A 22,720-nucleotide genomic window follows, 5' to 3' on the forward strand; every position below is an offset into this window, starting at 1 on the left:
GTCTCCACTGCTTTGGGTACCGCATTGATTGAGCGGGCTCAAAATGCTCCCTATGCATGAAGCAGTGGGGGCCACACTTGCAACCTCCGTGATGACTGTAAAAATAATCAAGGGCCTTAGGCTTAGGTCAAGTCTCCACTAGGGTTTTACCAGCTAAGATGCGATGGACCAGAGAAGGGAATCTAAAATTAATTATAACACTTTCCCCATCCCAATACCCCTTCTCTGGACCAACCCATGCCATTCTTCTCACTCTCACATGTAATAGGTTGTTAGAATGTGCAATTGGAAAACCTCTGTGCCGTGCTAGCCACCCCAGGGTTGTGTTGAAAAGGGCATCATAAGATTCACTTTGTTTTTCTCTCAGCTGAGATACTCCAGTTATAACAACTACATAAGGAGATGCAGCCAGTGGCAGGTTTATTATAGGCAATTGTGGGGCCTTGTGGTCTAAACCTGTAACATCTAAGCCATGTGACAACAGTAGAAAAGGGCAGACGAGCCGTAAAGGCTGGTTTGATGAGGAGTGTATAAGGATAAAAAGAGAGGTCTCGCTTGCCCTATCCTGGTGCCATGATAGCACTGCTAGTGAAGAGAAATTCAGAGCACATAGAAAGGGCTATTATCACCTATTGGCAATTAAGAAGCAGGTGAAACAAAGTACACTCTGGGCTAAACTCAAAGAAACTACACTGACCATGACCCAAAAAGAGTCTGGGCACTGGTGGCAAGAGTGGAGTAGGGGGCAGCGACTGATGTAGAAACCTGCATAGGCTCCCTTGCCTGGGTTGATTATTTTAGCCCATTATATAGTACCTATGCGGTTGATGCCCCTCCTACTGCCCCTTGTGAGATAAGAATTTTAATCCCAGAGTAATTAGAGCACTGGGAGCAATGAAGAGGAATAAGGCCCGGGGCCCAGATATGGTGCCAGTGGACCTTTACTATGAGGCATCTCCTTATTGGGCCAAAATACTCACCAAGGTGTTCAATGCAGCCCTTGAGGGGAACATAGTACTGCAGTCCTGGCATTCTGCCGTCATTGTTCCGATTTATAAGAAGGGCGATTGAGGATGCCCTGCTAACTACCGGCAGATCTCTTTGCTGGATGGGGTCGGGAAGGTCCTAGGGAAAGTTCTGCTCAATCGCCTCCAGGGGTGGGTTGACGCCCAGGGTGTGTTAACGGAAGTGCAAGGGGGCTTTCGTCCCCGAATTGGAACCATTGACCAGATCATTCATCTCTACCTGATTTCATATAAATTCATTGTAATCAAGAAGTGCTTGTTGTACCTGGTCTTCATAGATCTGAAAGCCGCCTTTGATTCAGTAGACAGGGGTAAACTATGGAGGTCACTGCTAAGTCTGGGGGTTGATGCCTCCCTAGTGAAAGCTATAGCATCACTGCATATGGACAACACAGTTAGAGTAAGGTATGGGATGGGTGGGGAATGCACAGACCCCTTCCAGGTACAAAAGGGCCTACGGCAGGGCTACGTGCTGGCACCCCTGCTCTTTAGCCTTTTTTTGAACGATGTGACTCAATTTCTCTTAGGAGTGCAGTTAGATGTCCCCCTTGTAGCGGGGAGGAGGGTGCCAATATTATTGTTTGCGGACGATAAAGTTCTTAGGGCACACACTGAAAATGCAGTCCATAGGCTCCTTGCCCGCTTTATGAAATACTGCGAGGGAAAATCATTAACCATTAATTGCATGAAGACCACAGGGATGACCTTGCAGCCCTCTACTAGACTACGGAGGAAGCTAATGATTAACTATGCCCCAACTGAGGTTACCAAGCTCTTTGATTATCTAGGGGTGCGGTTCTCTGAGAATTTAAGTTGGGACTGCCAAGTTCGGATGGCAGCCATAGCCCTTTAACAAGCAGCTGGGGCAATATTGAGATTTAAGTATAAGGCTGGAGGACATAGTGTTAGCATCACCCTGGAGACATATGCTCCAAAAGCAGTGGTTGCAGCACTCTAAGGAGCAGAGCTCTGAGGATTCATGAATGTTAGAGTGCTGCAGGCTGCCGAGAATAATTTTCTGAAAAACTTACTGGGGCTGGGACCAGGAACCCCCTTGAAAGCTCTCTTTGCAGAACTAAATTTGACAACGATTTCGGAACTAGCAGCTATAAGGCCAATACTGTACTGGGCTAGGGTAGTGCGCAACCCTATGGCAGCAGTGTACTTAGAAACTTTGGAAGAAGTCACCACGTATGGTAGTTCTGGGGGGTGTTCCTGGGGAGCTTATGTTAAAAAGACTCTAGGTAACCTTCAGTTGAAGGACCTATGGGTGGATCCGGGTAGTGTTACCAAGGATACGGTGGCCTGATAAAAGATTGATACTAGGAACTCAGTAAGATGAGGGTGTACCAGGAACTCAGGCTTGATTCAATTATGTACTATTATTTTAACAATGTCTATGACCCAGCTCCCCAGGCTTACTTGGATATGTTGTATCCTGAATTGAAGCAGACTCTCTATATGAAATACAGGCTGGTAGTGCTGCCCCTAAGATGCTACCTGGTCCATACCAGTAGGTTTGGAGTTTTGTGACTGCACCCCTGGGTAGGTGGATAATGTGGCTCACTTCACCCTGGCCTGTAAGAAATTTGTTGAGGCAAGGCGCCAGTGGCTTCTCCCTCTTTTTAAGGCTAGTGGAGCAAATTGCACGAAAATTGCACTCGCTCTCTGCGCAAGGCCGGGTAATATGAGCGAACATAACCTGTTCGCCTCATATATATGGGCCACTTGGCCCCGGCTACGGAATTGCTAGCCAAACTAGGGGTGGCTGGTTTTTAAAATTTTATAAGATCTAATAGGGCCCTAGGCGATAGCGGTATGATGAAATAATGGTTTGCCCTACGCTAACGCTAGGGCCCCTCTCTTCCCTCTAAAAGACCCTGTAGCTATGTGAGTTATTACTGCTAATATGAAATACTGTGAGCACAAGCACTTTGTCTCTGGGTTCCCCCCTGAGTAGAGGATAGGTACTGACAAAGGGCTGCCCTTCTTCCAATGTGGATGGGGGGGTAATCAATTATTTATATTTAATTGTTTGGGGATATGTGACTTTTTATGAACAGAGTGATTGTTGCCACTATGTTTTAAATTGCGATTATGGGGCTCTTATGAATTATTAGTCTTTTTTGATGTGTACTTTTTAGATTATTGTAAGGCTTCTTGCTGATACAATTTAATAAAATTGAAATTGAATTATAGGAACTTTAGATGTCCCTCTAGATGGATTAAGGTTGGGTGGACCGTGACCAGTATTCACAATATTAGGGTTCTTATTGCAGTCAATATTACCAGGACGTACTAACGGGGTGGATTAGAACAAACTGGACCATCTCTCCTCTGGTCTTGACTAGGCTCGACACCCAGGACACCATTGTCATTACCGTTATACATGCCAGATTGACTACGGCCCCCTCCCTGAGCTCTTGATAGGGTATCCCCCTCCACCCTAGGCCTGGGGGGTGCGCCAGGTTTCCTGGGCTCCTTGAGGGTAGTCTCGCCAGGGGAGGTCTGAGCCACCCTGCCGGCAGTCAGTTCCCTGTCTACGGCTGCTAAACAAGCCCAAATGGATGATAGATGTTCTCTTAAAAGCTCCTTGACCTTGCATACAAGGTCATTCACAAGCTGCTCATACTAACCGGGTATTGCCCCCCCTATTACGGATGACTGGGGGAACCCGGGGCTCATCCCTAGGGAATACCTCTGTAGAGACCAAGGGAGATCGCACAGAATTCCCCTTACCATCAACAAGCTGTGTGTTCTTAATGGCTCTTTTGCTGGGTTGGCTGTAACAGCTGTGCCCAAGTTACTTGAACCTGTAGGCTCAGATTCTGTAGCTTGCATGTGTAGGCTGAATCCCCTGGGGGTGTGGGCAGAGCACAAGAATCAACCCGGGGTTCTTTGGCATCCACGGAATGCAGAGATAAATGACGATCAACAAGTACTATCTCTGTACTGATAACACCAATGGCTCTATGCAACATTCTATTTATAGAGGTAGCCTTAGCAGTGAGCATAGCAACTACCTGGCAGCCCAGCGCTTTCCTCTTGCCCATCTTTAACCTTGGAAATAAATTCACAACTTAATCGTCTCCCCGCTCAAAAATTACAACCAGACTGCTAAAGTACCAGGACCCAGATCACACCACCCCTATTGCCAGGCTAATTCTTTGCACCTCTTAAGAAAAGAGAACAAGCTTCAACTTGTGAGTAATACCAGTCATGCAACAGTCCACAATTTAATATAGTTCAATAGCCCTCTTTGTAGGAAGGTAGCCTCTTTCTAGCCTTGTTACCTCCACTTTTGGCCTGTTTGTGAGTATATGTCAGGGTCTTTTTACTGTCTCACTGGGATCCTGCTAGCCAGGGTCCAGTGCTCATAGTGAAAACCCTATGTTGTCGGTGTGTTTGATATGTGTCACTGGGATCCTGCTAGCCAGGACCCCAGTGCTCATAGGTTTGTGGCCTATTTGTGTTTCCTGTGTGGTGCCTAACTGTATCACTGAGGCTCTGCTAATCAGAACCTCAGTGTTTATGCTCTCTCTGCTTTTAAAATTGTCACTGCAGGATAGTGACTAATTTTACCCATTCTCATTGGCACACTGGAACACCCTTATAATTCCCTTGTATATGGTACCTAGGTACCCAGGGTATTGGGGTTCCTGGAGATCCCTATGGGCTGCAGCATTTATTTTGCCGACCAATGGGAGCTCAGACAGTTCTTACACAGGACTCCCACTGCAGCCTGAGTGAAATAATGTCCATGTTATTTCACAGCCATTTTACACTGCACTTAAGTAACTTATAAGTCACCTATATGTCTAACCCCCACTTAGTAAAGGTTAGGTGCAAAGTTACTTAGTGTGTGGGCACCCTGGCACTAGCCAAGGCGCCCCCACATTGTTCAGGGCAAATTCCCTGGACTTCGTGAGTGCGGGGACACCATTACACGCGTGCACTACATATAGGTCAATACTTATATGTAGCGTCACAATGGTAACTCCGAACATGGCCATGTAACATGTCTAGGATCATGGAATTGTCACTCCAATACCAATATGGTGTTGGGGGGACAATTCCATGCATCCCCGGTTCTCCAGCATAGAGCCAAACTAACTTCCCGGGGTCTCTTCTGCAGTTACTGCTGCTGCCAACCCCTCAGACAGGTTTCTGCCCCCCTGGGGCCTGGGCAGCCTGGTCCCAGGAAGGCAGAACAAAGGATTTCCTCTGGGAGAGGGTATTACACCCTCTCCCTTTGGAAATAGGTGTGAAGGGCCTGGGAGGAGTTGCCTCTCCTGGCCTCTGGAAATGCTTTGAAGGGCATACGCCAGTCTACACCGGTTCAGGGATCCCCCCAGCCCGCTCTGACGCGAAACTGGACAAAGGAAAGGGGAGTGACCACTCCTCTGGCCAGCATCTCCCAGGGGAGGTGCCCAGAGCTCCTGCAGAGTGTCCCAGACCTCTGCCATCTTGGATGCAGAGGTTTGAGGGCACAGTGAACAGCTCTGCGTGGCCAGTGCCAGCAGGTGACGTCAGAGACCCCTCTTGATAGGTGCTTACCTTTCTCTGTAGCCAATCCTCCTCTGTGGGCTATTTAGGGTCTCTCCTGTGGGCATCTCACCAGATAATGAATGCAAGAGCTCACCAGAGTTCCTCTGCACTTCCCTCTTCGACTTCTGCCAAGGATCGACCGCTGACTGCTCCAGGACGCCTGCATAACCGCAACAAAGTAGCAAGAAGACTACCAGCAACATTGTAGCGCCTCATCCTGCCGGCTTTATCGACTGTTTCCTGGTGGTGCATGCTCTGAGAGCTGTCTGCCTTCACCCTGCACTGGAAGCCAAGAAGAAATCTCCAGTGGGTCGACGGAACCTTCCCCCTGCTAACGCAGGCACCAAACTTCTGCATCACCGGTCCTCTGGGTCCCCTCTCATCCTGACGAACGTGGTCCCTGGAACACAGGATCTGGGTCCAAGTGTCTTCGACAGTCCAGTAGCCCTTCTGTCTAAATTTGGTGGGGGGGGGGGGGAAGTCCTTGCCTCCCCACGCCAGACAGTAATCCTGTGTACTGCGTGAACTGCAGCTACTAGGGCTTCTGTGCACTTTTGCAAGACTTCCTTTGTGCACAGCCTAGCCCAGGTCCCCAGCACTCCGTCCTGCATTGCCCAACTTGCTGAGTTGGACTTCGACGTTGTGGGACCCTCTTTTGTTGCTCTGAGTCGACTGTCGTCCTCAGATCTTCTAAGTGCCTGTTCAGGTGCTTCTGCGGGTGCTCCCTGCTTCTGCTTGGGCTCTCTGTGTTGCTGAGCGCCCCCTCTGTCTCCTCCTCCAAGGGGCGACCTCCTGGTCCTTCCTGGGCCCTGGCAGCACCCAAAATCCTCAACTACGACCCTTGCAGCAAGCAAGGCTTGTTTGCGGTCTTTCTGCGTGGAAACAACTCTGCATCCTCCAGCATGCCTTGGGACATCTTCTGACCAAAGGAGAAGTTCCTGGCACCTTCCGTTGTTGCAGAATCTTTGGGCTTCTTCCACCCGTAGGCAGCCCTTTTGCACCTTCATCCGGGATTTAGTGGGCTCCTGCTACTGCCCCCCCTCCCCACCCCCAGACACTTGCGTGACTCTTGGACTTGGTCCCCTTCCTTTACAGGTCGTCAGGTCCAGGAATCCGTCTTCAGTGTTTTGCAGTCAGTTGTTGTCCTTGCAGAATCCCCTATCTCGACTTTACTGTCTTTCTGGGGTAGTAGGGTAACTTTACTCCTAATTTTCAGGGTCTTGGGGTGGGGTATCCTGGACACCCTTAGTGTTTTCTTACACTCCCAGCAACCCTTTACACACTACACTAGGCCTGGGGTCCATTCGTAGTTCGCATTCCACTTTTGGAGTACATGGTTTGTGTTGTCCCTAGGCCTATTGTCTCCTATTGCATTCTATTGCGTTCTACAGTGTTTACACTACTTTTCTAACTGTTACTTACCTGATTTGGTTTGCGTGTATATATTTTGTGTATATTACTTGCCTCCTAAGGGAGTATATCCTCTGAGATACTTTTGGCATATTGTTACTAAAATAAAGTACCTTTATTTTTAGTAACTCTGAGTATTGTGTTTTCTTATGATATAGTGCTAAGTGATCTAAGTCAATCAATCAATCAATAATTTATAAAGCGCGCTATGTACCCGTTAGGGTTTCGAGGCGCTGGGGGGGGGGGGGTGCTGCTATCGTTCGAAGAGCCATGTCTTGAGGAGTCTCCTGAAGGTGAGGAGGTCCTGGGTCTGGCACAGTGAGGTCGGGAGTGAGTTCCAGGTTTTGGCGGCGAGGTAGGAGAAGGATCTGCCGCCAGAGGTCTTGCGCTGGATTCGGGGGACGATGGCGAGGGCAAGGTTGCCAGAGCGTAGTTGACGTGAGGGAACGTAGAAATTGAGTTTGGTGTTAGGTAGGCGGGTCCGGTGTCGTGTAGAGCCTTGTGTGCGTGGGTGAGGAGTTTAAAGGTGATCCTCTTGTCCACGGGGAGCCAGTGGAGGTCCTTCAGGTGAGGGGAGATGTGACATCGGCGGGGTATGTCGAGGATCAGGCGGGCGGATGCGTTCTGGATGCGTTGGAGTCGTTTGATGTCTTTTGTTGGGATGCCTGTGTAGAGTGCGTTGCCGTAGTCGAGTCTGCTACTGACGAGGGCTTGGGTCACTGTCTTTCTGGTTCCTGTTGGAATCCACTTGAAGATCCTGCGGAGCATTCAGAGGGTGTTAAAACAGGAGGATGAGACTGCGTTGACCTGTTTGGACATGGTGAGGGTGGAGTCGAGGATGAAGCCGAGATTTCGTGCGTGGCTGGCTGGGGTGGGTGGGGGGCCCAGGGCGATGGGCCACCACGAGTCGTTCCAGGCCGAAGGGGTGCGCCCGAGGATGAGGACTTCCGTCTTGTCGGAGTTGAGTTTCAGGCGGCTGTTGTTCATCCACTCGGCGATGGATTTCAGTCCCTCGTGGAGGTTGGCTTTGGCGGTGAGAGGATCTTTGGTCAGGGAGAGGACGAGTTGGGTGTCGTCGGCGTAGGTGAGGATGCTGAGGTTGTGCTGGCGGGCCAGTTGTGCGAGGGGGGCCATGTAGACGTTGAACAGCGTTGGGCTTAGTGAGGAGCCTTGGGGTACGCCGCAGATGAGGTTGGTGGCATTGGAGCGGAAATTGTCTCCTAGTTCAGCCTAAGCTGCTTTGATATAGCTACCTCTATCAGCCTAAGCTGCTAGAACACCTCTAATCTACTAATAGGGGATAACTGGACCTGGCACAAGGTGTAAGTACCCCATGGTACCCACTATAAGCTAGGCCAGCCACCTACACTCTCCAAAGAGAAGCTAACAGCAAGCTACCCCCCACGACCTTCCCAAATTAGCACATCCTACTAAGTGCCTAACCATAAAATTACCGCAGCTGTATCGCCTGAGTATATTGTGGTACATGTGTGAATGTCCTGCCTCACAAACCAGGCAACTCAGATGGAGGACGAGGGGAGTAACCACAGTACCTTGATCCAATAGAAGGCCCAATATTGTTTACCTGCAGGGCCAAGGGAGGGTGGCCCTGCCCTGCCTCTGATGGGCGCAGGACAGGCCCACCCTTGTCCCGGGCACATCCCATGCAGCAGAAGTGTCATTGGCGCTACGTAGCATTGGGGGTAAGTTGGCTCCTCCCTCTCAGCATCTCCTGGCAGCAGTGTTGTCTCCTGGGACATGCAGTCACTTCAGGTATGCCGTGTAGTGTTGGGGGTCCTGAATGGGCACTACTCAACTTGTTGCTCTTGAGTTGGTTGAAGGCATGCTGACAGTAGGGGTTTCCTCTCGCCTTCAGTAGCTTAGCAGGTTGGTGAGCCTTTTCATCGCAGGCCTTCACCTTGCCTTGGTCACTGAAGCCTTACTCGGGTTGAAGGCCAAACGCCACAATGGTGACAAGGACGGCGGTGCTCTCGTGTTTTGTGAATGCTCGGAGGTGAGGTTCTGGTTTACTAAGCACTGTGACGGTCTGCGCAGCTTGAGTCGAGGGCCCAGTGGTGAGAGAGTCATGTGATCTCTGGCAGCCAGCCTGTGTGTGAAGTACAGAAAGAAATAAAGAAGGAGTGCACGCTCCCCTACAGGCCTCCTTGTGTCGTCCTTAGGGGGTTGGGGCAGGGGGGCATCACGTCACAACATCTGGTGACAAAGGTGGGATCCACCTTTGGATCCGCCGCCCGAACTGAGATTCAAGCAGCTGCACACGCGACTCACTCTCTGCCCGAATCAGCATTGAGTGCAATACACCAGTGCGACCTCGAGGGCCCTAGTCGTGCGTCTGCCTGGAGCATCAAAGAGCCCACAAACAAGCAGTAGCAACACAAAAGGATGATGGACTGAGGCCTGAAACTGTTAAAACACTCACTCACAGTCAGGGCATACCCTTCCCACTTCCCACCAGTCACAGATTATTGGTTTAATCCATGTTCTTTTGCTCACCATGCCACCCCAATTTGGACCCAGCCACATGCAAATCAGTCTTGACCCTGTTACCCATGGGAACAGTCCAGCCCAAGCAAGCAGTAAGCACCGCCAGATTTTGCCTCATTGATTGAACCTCTCGCCTTGATCTCCAGTATGAGAGATCTTGCAACTGTGTGACTCCCATGGTGGCCATCTTAAGGTCAGGCTGAAGAGCCAATGAGCAACATAGAAGCCCCAGCAGCCATTTTAAAGTCAGGCGTCCACAGTAACTAAGCATCATAACCACCCTTGAGCGGCCTAGAAGCCCAAGCGGCCATTTCATTGTCAAGCACCCATACTAAATAAGCTTAATTTCCATTCTCAGGCACCACATGACAATACAAATACAGTGATTGTATACAATATGAAAAAAAGACAGAAAAAAGAAATCTGGCAAATAAAATGCAATTATGACAACAGCTATATCATACCAAACAACAATCACAACCATAGGCTACCATCAACTGGAACTAGACCTGCAGTCCCACTACATCACCACATTTTCCACTCACCTAGGGCTATTTTGTTACAGGTGTTTAAGCTGCTGGGTGTCATCAGCAGCAGAAATATTTCAGGAGATAGTGAGACGAGACGAGTGATTAAACATGTAAAGAACTGTCTAAATTACAGCTATAACATCCTAGTGTTTGGCTGCACAAATGACGCTTATGACTTGCCACTGCGGGAGGTATGTAAGCAGCTAGAAATGGCTGGTCTGATACTGAACGAGGACAAATGCAAGCTGGGAAAGAAAGGACTTGTTTTCTTTGGGCACATCTTCTCCCAGAAAGCGATGCGGCCAGACCCCATCAAGGTAGAAACACTCTGCAAAACACAACCTCCAGTGGACGTAGCAGAAGTGAGGTTGTTTCTGGGTTTGGTGAGTTACTGTGCTCCCTCCATCAAAGATTTCGTCACTGGGAGCACCCCACTCTGTGAACTGTCTAAACAAGGGCAGCCATTTCTCTGGACCTCGGAATGTGACAAGGCGTTTGGGGACATCCGGCATGCTGTCACAGCCGTGGATCACCTTGCATACTTTGACGCATCCCTATGCATGGAGCTCACTGTGGACGCCAGCCCGGTGGGGTTAGGTGCCATTCTCCCACAACATAAGCCCAGGAGAGACTCACCAAGACACATTGTTGTGTATGTTAGCAGGAGCCTGTTGGATGTTGAAAGGGCATACGCTCAAACAAAGAAAGAAAGCCTGGTGGTGGTCTGTGTCTGCAAGCACTATCACATGTTCATTTACGGGTTCAGGTGAGAAGAATTCCTTGCATTCAAACAGGTGCAGGAAGAACTGTCAGAAACAGAGCAAAGAATACTGCTCTGAGGAACCAGGACAGTCATACCGAAGACAGTTCAAAGACGGACAGTCAGCCTTGCTCATGAATCTCACAGGGGCATGGTGGCAACAAAAACAAGCATTTGCGATGCAATGGGTCTCGCATTTGTTCAACTTATAGCTATTAGCGTTGTAAAGTCCTAACCAGACTTTTCTTGCCACATAAATTGAAAATGAAAAGTATTACAGTTTTACATAAGCAAGCTGATTTAAAGTGCCATGCCATGAGCGTGAAGGAGCACACAAAAGAAAACCGAAGTTTGCTTGCAGTCAAACGTATCAGCAGTTATGCAATTATCTGTGTAACAGGGTTGATGTCATGCAAAGTGCTCGACTACTGCCCAGCGAGATCCCGCTGCGTAGGAAATAAAAATAAAGAGTAGTCCAGAAGCCATGCGGAAAACATGCAGCCTGGTATGTTTTCTGTAGTTTACTGGTGCTCTCGAGGAGGGCTAAACACAGAAAAGGCATTACGTATGCATGCCTTTCAGAAATGAAATCAAGCGAATTTTAAAAGGCAAGCCCAAGAACCAACAAAACTGATGGGCATGCGGTGGGCATTGTTAAAAGCCCACAGAGACATTACAAGAGGGGCCAGAGCGCTTGCGTGCTCGACCCAACAAATGCTGAGAGAAAGCTAATGGTTCCTAGGACTTGACTGTCTGGTAGAAAACATGATTAAGAACTGTTATCTATGTCTGATAATGGGCAAACCACCCAAGCTAGAGCAACTACACGTCTGATCTCCCGGAGGACGTATGGACAACACTGGCTTCAGATTTCTATGGGCCTCTGGACCCAGAGAATACTCTTGATCCCCCATAGATGAATACTCTTGATCACCTATAGTGGGCCAAGTGTCATAAACGCCAGCCACTTTACCAATTCTATATAACATCTTTGCAGCTTGGAGCACCCCTCTGACACTCAAGAGGGACAATGGACTTCCATTCTCAGGAGAAGAATTTTGCCGATTCATAGCATATCTGGGAGTGCATCACAGGAAGATAATACTGCTGTGGCCGCAAGCCAATAGCATGGTGGAAAGATTCATGTGCAACATAAAAAAGGCAGCCCAATAAGCAAAGCTGACGCAGATCTCTGTAGGGCAAGCACTGTGCCAAGTACTTTGGGATTACCGCAACACCCTACACAGTGAAGTGCCCCGCAGGGGTGGTGATGGGGAAAGCAAGCAGGACCCATCAGCTGCAACTGGCACCCAAGGTTCCGTCGGAACACAGCTAAATTGCTGCATGTGAACAAGAAGCCAAAAGGAAAATTAAATGACAAGCTGACACATGGCATCATGCCATGACGTCTGGACTAAAACTGGGACATCTAGTCCTTGTACGCCAATGGCAAACACGAAAGTCAGGGAGCATTTTCTTGAGCCAGCCTATGAGAATAACTAACATCAAAGGGTCAATAATTGAGGACACCAGAGGAAAGAAGGACCATGGAAGGGAGATCTCTCGCCTAGTCAGTGTGAGCAGGAAACCCAAAAGACTGATTGAAGAACTATAATGACTGACTCGAAGTACAACTGCAGAGATAGTCTCTCTCTCTCTCTCTCTCTCTCTCCATATTCGCTCTCTTGCCTCCACATTTATATACATTGGTTGCATGAAAAGAGCATAATGCATTTAGTGTAACAAAGGCGAGTATGGGGAATGTGTATATTTTGTCAACAAAGGGGGGAGATGTCAGAACAATCAGTGCAATGGGCACTAGGACTACATGCACACCAGATGTACGTGTGGTCACTGAACACCACTTCCAGGTCACCAGACACAAGTCCCGGTCAGGAGGAGGGGCAGGGCACTACTGACCAGCACCCAAGGAAGAAGGATGTGTCTGCCGGCCCAGAGGCTACAGAAAGAAATAAAGAAGGCGTGCACACACCTACTGGCCTCTTTATGTTGTCCTTTGTGGCTGAGGGGGCATCGCGACACAACACTAACTATGGGCCGAAAAAAATCACAGCAAGCTGAGAGTCAAAATATCAGGTTTGTCCTACGGCAATACACCTGACAAGATACTTCTTGTCCTGTACATTCTGATCAACGTACCCATTTCATAGATTTTTCAGTTCCCTCTTGTCCCTTTACCAGCGGTTCACATAGCGTAGTTTTTGTGTTTTTATTTTGGGATTTATAGTCTTGTTCAACTCATTATTATCTCAGAACTACAATTACATGCATAATTATATAATGACTACAAGTAAAAACACACTAACTGTAGCTAAGGAGATTTTTTTTTTTTAAACGGAACAGATTAATTTTCCCATTTCCTCGCACTGGGGCCAGGCAAGTTTTAAGTGGAAAAAAGCTAGAGCTACATAATTTTACTTGCACAAAAAATAGGAGTCTCCTGCCTACATTGCAAGAGCAGGCATGCAGGCAAGAGCCGTAATGCACCAAAAAACAACGTGGATTAACTGTTCTCAAATGGATGTTGGAGCCCCGTTTATCATAGTTCTGACTATTACTAAACAATTCAAACAGAGGTTGCAATATCAAAAATCGGTTTGCCAGTTGAGATTTCACCTTTGCCACCGTTTTACTACTTAGTACATATCCCCTTCACCTCATTCTAAATTTAGAACCGCATGTATGTTAGTGCACAGAAACAACATGGACTGGATAAATTGCAGATGAAAAAGACTAATAAGACCCACGAAACGATTATAAGTCCCTGGTATATCCATCTTCCACCTATTTATATTGACTAGGGTCAGTAGATTTTATTTTGCAAGTGCGAAATTGGTCCCACGGAATTGAAGCACTTTAGTTACACCAGTAAATTTAAGATTAATGTGTTTTTTCAAGCACTGAAGATTAAGGGGGTCATTACAAGTTTGGCGGTCGGACAAACTCCCGACAAGAAGACTGCCACGGTGCTGGCTGTCTCCCCACCGGCCCCATTATAACTTTTCCACTGGGCTGATGAACGGGAACCAAGGTTTCCGCTTGTTAGCCCAGTGGAAAAGATGTGGCAGCATTGTTCCCAGCTCATAATTGAGCCAGTGGCAATGCTGCTGTAAGCAGGGTGCACCAGCACCTTTAAAATGTCCCTTTCTGGGTGCTGGGTAGGGGGACCCCTGCACTGCCCATACCATGGGCACTGCAAGGACCCCCAATGGCCCCCTGCACTTGTTCTCTGCCAGCCTTTTCATGGCAGCTAGACTGCCATGAAAAGGCTGGCGGAGAACAAGGTTTTAATCAGCCAGGCTGCGCTGACTTCAGTGCCACCCTGGCTGAATACAACCAGGACCGCTGTTATCCCATCTAGGGTGGCCACCTGGCATCGAGTCAAATTCTGGACAGGACAGTAAAAAATTCAGGGCAGTGGGTCAAAATTCATGACACAAATTCAGCATGAAGAATCAAAATTCAAGACAAAAATTTAACAACAAACGTCAGTTTTACAGACACATCGAAGAGAGGCCATAACCCATTACATTCTCTGTGCATTTATTTAATCTTTTTTACATAGCACTATTTATTAATGGTGGTCTTTTATGATTGTCTCCTGGTATGCTACATTCAGATGTCACATTACATCTTTGTTCAGTAGTAAATTAATGCCTTTCAGCACTATGTAAAGGCAATCACCCATACCCAAATATAACTAATCTTTCTTGGAGAGAAAGCAACAGCAACATCTTGCTTATATTTCTAGACATTTTAAAACCGATGGCAAATAGTTTGGGAAACATTAAGGTAAGTAACCTTATGCTAGTTTTAAAGAAAACTATCTGGCTCACCACAACCTCCAATAGACTTTCAATCTAAAAAAAAAAAGAGACAAAGCAGATGGTGTGAGCGACAGCTCACACCTAATGTCAGGATGTGAGGTACCCACAACTTGTCTTTTGTCTCACAGCACTAACGTGTAAGTCTGAGACCCTACATTTATCTCAGAGCCCGGACTACCAATCAAAGATAATAAATGAGGATGAAACCGAGATCAGATTGGAGATCCACAGCAACTGATTTAAAGGGTTGTTGCTAAGAACTGGATAAATAAGGATGAGAAGAACAAGGTGGGACAATTACTAAAATCAGACAAGGTGGGTCCACCAAGAGTATTGGAAGGTTTTGCGTACCGGGGGAGTTGTCTCTGTAGACAGGAGAGAAACAGAAGAGGCACTGTCAAGTGGTTGAACAAGCAGCACCAACCGACCTTGGCAAACCTTTCTGGTCCACTATTCAGGCTTGTGTAAGGGTGAGCACGGCCCAGACCACTTGCACGGTTGTGCTAGGCGATTGTCCACTCCGTCCATGTCTTAAAATTATTTTGCAATTGAGCAAAAGCCAAAACAGTAATATGAGTTACCCCTAAGTGTCAAAGTACACAGAGAATCTTCAAAATATTTGAGATGTAAATAGCACAAACAAAATGTAGGAATATGAGAAAGATTTTGACATGTAATTAATGTTTCTTTAACATATGGTATAATTTTTCATTTATATACAATTAGACCTTAGATTGAACTGGGAGTCAGTTACCTATCGACACCTAGGTATTAATATCTACCATTTCCCCACTGATTTGCAGGATAGAAATCTCAGCAGAGCGATAGGTTTCCTCCAAACCCAGTTTGCTTTTTGGTCTTCTCTGCTTTTTGAAGGGGACCACATGGCACTAGTGAAGAAGGTGTGCTACCCCGATTATTGTATTATTTTGCAAACCTTCCCCTGCTCATCCCTCATTCCTTCTTCAGACATGCCACACATCAGATGTGGTCGCTAGGGCGCCGTTGGGTAGCTCTTTCCACTGTAAAGCTACCTGTGACTGCAGTTGGATTAGGCCTTCCGGACTTAGAATGCTATTATTTAGCTGCACAGGTCGAACGGGTGGCTCACTGGCTGTCTGCCCACCCCTGCATAAGATGGGGTTTATCCGGAAGACTTTAACAAGGGCTTACTGCATTACTCATAGTTGCCTACTGACCATTCTATGGAACACCATCTGGGGTTATCCTCCACAGCTTTCGCTTGCCTTGCTAGAACCTATACACTCACTGACATGAAGAAAGCCTGAGCTCCTGTTCTCCCTTTGCTAGCCCTTCCCACTCGCACAGGACGGCTGCGCTCAGACCTACTCAGTCAGTGGCATGCTGCAGGCGTCTTAAAATTGGGGGATTTGTTTCTGGATGGTAAGCTACTAGATTTTCAAACCCTTGTGAAAGACTGTCATCTTCACCCAGGACAACTCCTTACTTAAAAACCACATTAAACACCCTATTTCATGTCTGCCATCTAGCACTAACCCTACATGAGGTGTGCCAGAAGCTCTACACCAAAGGGTATAGGGCAAACTGATAAGATGGGTGTACAGACCTTTCCTGCAACATGCAGACCACTCCAGGGATTCATGTCACACTACCTGGGAGATTGATGTGGCCAAACGTCCTCGCGTTACGGACTTGGCTAAAATACTAGACTTTCCCCACCAAGTATCCTGCAGCTGCCACTTTAAGTACATTCATAGAGCTTCCCTGTGAACGCATTCTGCCCACTGCTTACCATTGGCTTTGTGCTTTGTAACTCACATTTTGTTGCTTTCCATTTTGCTGACTTTATTTGTTTTAGGCTGTCCTGCTTGAGCTTGTCTCTTCCCTTGCCCAAACCTTATTTACAGTATCACTCCGAGTGCTCATTTCTGTAAACAGGTCTGTGAATCTTGCTCTTATCTCATCGCATTTGCTGTGCATCCAACGAACAAGGGAAAATGTCAGGCTCTGTTTTCGGTGGGAGCATGGTGTTTACTTTCCTTATGTGACAATATTGCTGGATACTTGGGGTAGGAAGGAGTTTTTTCTAGCACACAACAACATTTAAATGAACTGTGCAAGGATTTCAGAATATATCAGAATTAGAAACACAAATGAAGCACATTTTTGTTAATGCTGAACTGTGCTGGAAACAAATATCTTAATATGATTAAAACAAATCATTACACTAGCTGATGCAATTTCCACACACCATCGCCTGTGCACTGTATAGTTTTATTAGAAAAACTGTATGTCTGTGCAAATGTAATTGTCATTTCATTCAAAAACATGTTGTCTTTAATGGCAGTGTGCTACCACACCATGCATACTCTACACCGCTTTACTCTGCAGCACTCCACACCACTGCACCCTACTCTGCTTCACTTCACTTTACACCACTCCATGCCACTTCACTCTGGGACACTGCACTCTACTCCACTGTGAACCACTCCACTCTTTGCCCATGCACTCAATGCCACTTCACGCTACGCCTCTCTACTGTACTGTGTATGCCTCTCTACACCACAGTGCTCTGCGACTCTGCATGCTACACCACTCCAGTCTAGGCCACACCAATCGACTCTGCACAACTCCACTATATACCACTCTGAAACACTGCACTGTATGCAACTGCACGCTATGCCAATAAACTCTATGCTAATTCACTTTACTTTGTAACACTCAACTCTACGCCCCTGTACTCCACACCAATACACTGTATGTCACTCTAATCTGCTCTTCGCCACTGTACTCTATGGCATGGCACTCTACGCCACTTTATTCTTTGTAATTACACTCTATGCCACTATAAGCAACATCACTCTACCCTGCACCTCTCCACTTCACCCTACTGTGAAACAATCTACTTTATGCCACTGCACTCTACCCTGCAACTCTCCACTCTATGCCACTATATTGTATGCCACTCAACTCCACTGCACTCTACGCCACTCAACTCTGTACCACACCACTCTATGCCACCACACTCTAAACCACTGCACTCTACGCCAATGCACTCTAAACAACTGCACTCTACTTTGCACCACTGTATTCTACACCACTGCTCTCTATGGCACTCTACACCTCTGCACTCTGACATTCTACTCTGTAACACTGCACTCTCCGCCACTGTACTCGACACCACTCTGCTCCCTACTACTGCATTCTACACCACTGCACTGTACGCCATTGCACTCTGCATCACTCAAAGCCACTGCACTCTACAGAACTATACTCTATTCTCCATTGCACCACTCAATGCTACTCTGCACCACTCTACACCACTGTGCTATATGCCTCTCGAGTCTACCCTGCACTCTACACTACTGCACACTTTGCCACTCTAGTGTACACCACTGCACTCTATGCCATTCTATTCTGCACCACTCCACTTTGCACCACTGGTCTCTGCTATGCACCACTATAGTCTATGTCTCTGCATTCTGACAATGTATTATACGTCACTGAATTTGATGCTGCTGCATTCAATGCCACTTCACTCTACACCACTAAATACTGCAACACTCTACGCCAATGCACTCTACACCAGTCAACTCTACAGTATACCAAACCCAATATATGTCACTCCACGTGACTACACAGTAGGCCACCCCTAAACATGACACCCTCTGCCACTCCACTCTACAACACTGTACTCCACTCTTCAATATTACACTCTGCGACACTCCGCACCACTCTCCTCTATGCCACTAACTTTCATGGGCGGCTCCGCTGTAATAACGGAGGAGCGTTGAACCCCTGCTCAGTCAGGTGACTGAGCCATGGGAGACTAGGGGGGGGGGCTATGGTAGAGAGGAGGAGTGGTGGGCACTTGTAAGCGCGCATGTCAGTTTGGCCGGCCGTCTTAGGCCGGCCAGACTGACAAGCGCACTTACATTTCTCCAACCCAGCTGTTTTACACAGATGGGGCGGAGAAATGGCACTTGTTCCTTGTGCGAGTGTCGAACCAGCCTGCTCAGGCCAATCCTGGTATTGCTCTCATGCTTGATATAGCATGAGAGCAGTGTCTGGATTGGGAGCCTGTCCTTTGTGCCCCAGTGCTGGGAAGAGAGAAGCATCACGGAGGCGGCCGGCAGTGAGAGTGACAGGCAGGTATGATTTTTTAAAATTATTTTTAATCCCCCACCGACTGTCCTCCCCATCACCCCGCCACCCTTGATTGGCAGCAGCCACCACTGCTAACTTTTAGCCATGCTGAACAGCAGCCACTCTGGTGTGTAACATGGCTAAAACACAATGGTGAAGCCAATAACTCTTGCGTAGATGAGACCTGTTGGCTTTGGCAATGTTTGTTAGTACAATGAGGTGCTGAGGTCCCTGAAAGCACTGTGAATGTGTAAGTCCTTATTTTAAACATGCATTACACATAGTAGAAAATAGGCTGCCCCAAAATGCACAATTACATTTGGGTGAAATAAAAAATCCCTTCTAAAATACAGATTTCAATAATATACAGATTATACCTATTGCAAACATTTTTTATAACTGTCGATTAAAACCACACACTCCACAGCTCAGCCTGGAATATCTTTACAGAAGCTCTCTAAAAGAAAATATCTTCGCCATCAGAAAGCTTCAAGTGACTCCTTTGGTTAAAGCCAATATAGATTTCCAAGCTCCTTTACATTTGCAGATTTACCAGTTGCCCACTTGGCATTTCTTTTGGGAAGGAGACACCCTGAGAAGAAGGCTTGTTTTTTATCTGTCTGGCTCTCCCTCCAGATCAGAGAACAGGAGACTCCCTGCCTTCCACTCCTGCTGGGGAAGCTGTTCCTTTTTGGGGTCGAGCCTGCTTATCGCTTGCGAGACACTGTAGTAGTTAGCAACGGGCTCGGAACCCCGCCCATGTCACATCAGTGTCTTTCATTGGTTTGTGGGCTTGCCTTTTAAAATCTGCTTGCTTTCATTAGTGGAAGGCATGCATACGTCATGCCTTTTCCGGTGGTTGGCCCTCCTCGAGTGCAGCTAGCAAGTACTGAAAACATATGAGGCTTGCTGTTTTCCATCTGGTTTGTGGACTACTTTTTCTCTTTTTTCGCAGCGCGTTCTTGCTTGTTTAGCAGTGCTATCGTGCTCGTTTTTTTTCCATTTAATGAGGCAAGAAAAGTCCAGTTGGGAGTTTACAACTGCTAATAGCTCTAACTCAGAGAAATAAGAGACCGGTTGCACTACAAATGCTTGTTACATTTGTCCTTTAGCTGAAAGGCTAAAATTGTGGACAAATACTGTCTGTTAAGCCTTTCATTAGGAACAACCGATGGCAGAGCTAAAGTACGGGCAATCTGTGAAAATCACTGACGGGTGGTCACACTAATCCCATTGGGATCAGAGATGGCGATCTTCTGGTGGTCGGCCCACCACAGCATTGGCGGTACAACCGCCACCGCGAGTCTGGCGGTTTTGAGACTGCCATTCTCGCATTAACACCTTAAGTGATTTGTACAGGATGTTGGGCTAATGCAGAGACGCCATCCTGGTTCCTCAGTTTTTAAGTCGGCACGCTGGCCTTAACACCACATTCTCTCCCCTACATACACAGACGCTTTAAACGTTAACGAAGTTAAACAGAATAGAGTAATACACAAGAAGGCGATGCCCAAAGAAAGTCAAATAGTCAAATCAATAAAACGTCACTACTTGTTTTTGCATAACAACTCCGCCCATTTGTCCTTTTACTATACCCGTGCTCCTGTCACTTACGCGGGGCAGGGGGCGGGGCTGTCCGCAGACGCTGCCGGATATCCCCGGACACCAGCCTGGACTCCAGCGGGGGCTGCAAAGTAACTGAATTCCAAAAGATTCTGGCGTAGCACACATCCATTTCAGAGGAGCCAGCGAACACCATCACCTCTGGTATGTCAACGTCCTGGGGGCAGGTCCTCGGTGTCTGCTCCGCCATCTGTTCGCACCCGGATGTATACACCGGAAGCTGCAGTTGTCATGGATACATGATGCCAAAAAAATGAACACAGGCGGAGGACGGGTAGCCGGACTTTGACGTATGCAGGGTCGTTGCCTATTCACTGAGATGGGCTTTGGGGGTCGGACAATGAACGCCCCCAAGCTCCTCGTGCTAGCTGCTAAACACGTGAGCAGTCTCGAGAAGGAGTTTCCCTTTTTTTTTTGCCTTCGAGTGGGCTGTAAAAGACGGGAATTTTCTGAATGGCTCAAAGGAAGCTAGCTGCCATTGGCTGTAGCTAGTTCAGGTAGCCTCGGGGGAAGAGGGCTCTGTTTGGATCAAAGTAATTACTGATGCGCGAACTTTCACTCTTTGGAAAGCGCTTCATCTTTAGTCCATGTTGGTGAGACAATAAATATATTTACTAGGCATGAGTCTGGCTGTGCTCTGAGAGCTCGTACAACAGTTGATCCCTAAAAATAGTTGGCATGTGAATCGTGTAGCAAACGTCATGTAAAATTACTTTAAAGTCCCTTCAAAATTCAAATAAGTAATTGTAAAATGTAGTTGTATAGTGTTTACTATTCCTGACAAGTCTTAGAAGCGCTTTCGTTATTTCTATAACACGCAGAGGTGTTTTACATTAGAATTTCAAATTATATCACTGCAATGAGGTTCAGCTATTAAAAGTGATAGTTTTAAACATGAAACATTTTGGCCCTGATTTATACTTTTTTCATGCGCCGCATTAGCGTCATTTTTTTGACACAAAAGTGGCGCAAACCTAAAAATACAGGTTCATATGTATACTTTTTTAGCGCCGCATTTGCGCCACTTTTTGACGCAATAATGGCGCAAACTTGCAAAATACTATTGGGGCATATTTATACTCTGTTTGCGCTGAATGTGCATCAAAAAATTTTACGCCCATCCGGCGCAAACACTGCCCCATATTTAAACTTTGACGCCCGACCCCGCGGACATCAAAATTCCACCATGAGCGTCATTTTTTGGAAGCAGGAACCTGCCTTGTGTTAATGATATGCTAGGTATGCTTTCCCTTCCAAAAAATGACTTTAAGGCCTGTGCGCCTTATTTACACCCCAGCGTCATTTTGACACACAGGAGGGGGTGGGCCTTAAAAAACGGCGCACAGCCTGTTGTGCGCCGTTTTTTAACGCCTGGGTCAGGGCAGGCGTTAAGGGACCTGTGGGCTCGGAAGGAGTCTAGAGGTGCCCTCCCTTGCCCCCAGGGACACCCCCTGCCACCCTCGCCCACCCTAGGAGGACACCCAAGGATGGAGGGACCCATCCCAGGGAAGTTGAGGTGAGTTGGGGTAAGTATTTTTTCCCGTTTTTTTTAAGTGGCATAGCGGGGCCTGATTTGGGCCCCCCTACATGCCACTATGCCCAATGACCATGCCCTGGTGACAGAAGTCCCCTGGGCATGGCCATTGGGCAAGGGGGCTTGACTCCTGTCTTTGCTAAGACAGGAGTCATGTCACTGGGGGTTGTGCGTAAAAAAAAAATGGTGCAAGTCCGGTTTGAGGCCTGATTTTTGCCTCAGACCTGACTTACATCATTTTTTGAGGCACAACCCCCATTTTCCCATACGACGGCGCTGCCTGGTATGAGTCATGTTTTTTTACTCAGACCAGTCCGCAGCGCCGGCTAACGTCATTCCATAAATAAGGGGCCTGCATGGCGCGTTGGAATGGCGTTAGCCGGCGGTAACATTTTTGACGCACAACTGCGTTGGCGCAGTTGTGCGTCAAAAAGTTTAAATATGGCCCTATTGTATTTTGTAAGTTTGCGCCGTTTTGCGTCAAAAAGCGGCGCAAATGCGGCGCTAAAAAAGTATAAACAAGGACCACAATTGTAATTTGTACGTTTGCGCCGCTTTTGCTTCAAAAAATGACGCTAAAGCTGCGCATAAAAAGTATATATCAGGGCCTTTGTGTCTGCCCGCCCCTCTCCCTCTACTGACAATAAACAAATTATTAAACGAAGACCGAAGTCAGTTGTCATCTGTACCGTACATGTGGCCTAGATTTTAATTATACGTGTAGCAACATTATAGTCTATTAATAAAAAGCACAAGAGGTTTTTTGTACAGCGCACCTCCTGAATTCCATTAGTTGAAGGTGCTCTCAT

At 47.4% G+C, this 22,720-nt stretch overlaps 1 protein-coding gene and 1 long non-coding RNA gene across 2 annotated transcripts in view; one reads left to right on the forward strand and one right to left on the reverse strand.

The window, feature by feature from the left end:
- HOATZ (HOATZ cilia and flagella associated protein) overlaps positions 1 to 20,670 on the reverse strand; it is a 152,753-nt gene extending 132,083 nt beyond the window's left edge. The window contains exon 1 of the mRNA XM_069225013.1: positions 20,369 to 20,670. Within this exon, the coding sequence (XP_069081114.1) occupies positions 20,369 to 20,567 (199 nt within the window). The 5' untranslated portion in view covers positions 20,568 to 20,670. The remainder of the gene's footprint in view (positions 1 to 20,368) is intronic.
- LOC138285284 (uncharacterized) overlaps positions 1 to 22,720 on the forward strand; it is a 227,285-nt gene that overhangs the window by 97,068 nt on the left and 107,497 nt on the right. The window lies entirely within an intron of this gene.

The sequence above is a fragment of the Pleurodeles waltl genome, chromosome 3_1 (assembly GCF_031143425.1).
Source record: "Pleurodeles waltl isolate 20211129_DDA chromosome 3_1, aPleWal1.hap1.20221129, whole genome shotgun sequence".
Lineage (NCBI taxonomy): Eukaryota > Metazoa > Chordata > Amphibia > Caudata > Salamandridae > Pleurodeles > Pleurodeles waltl.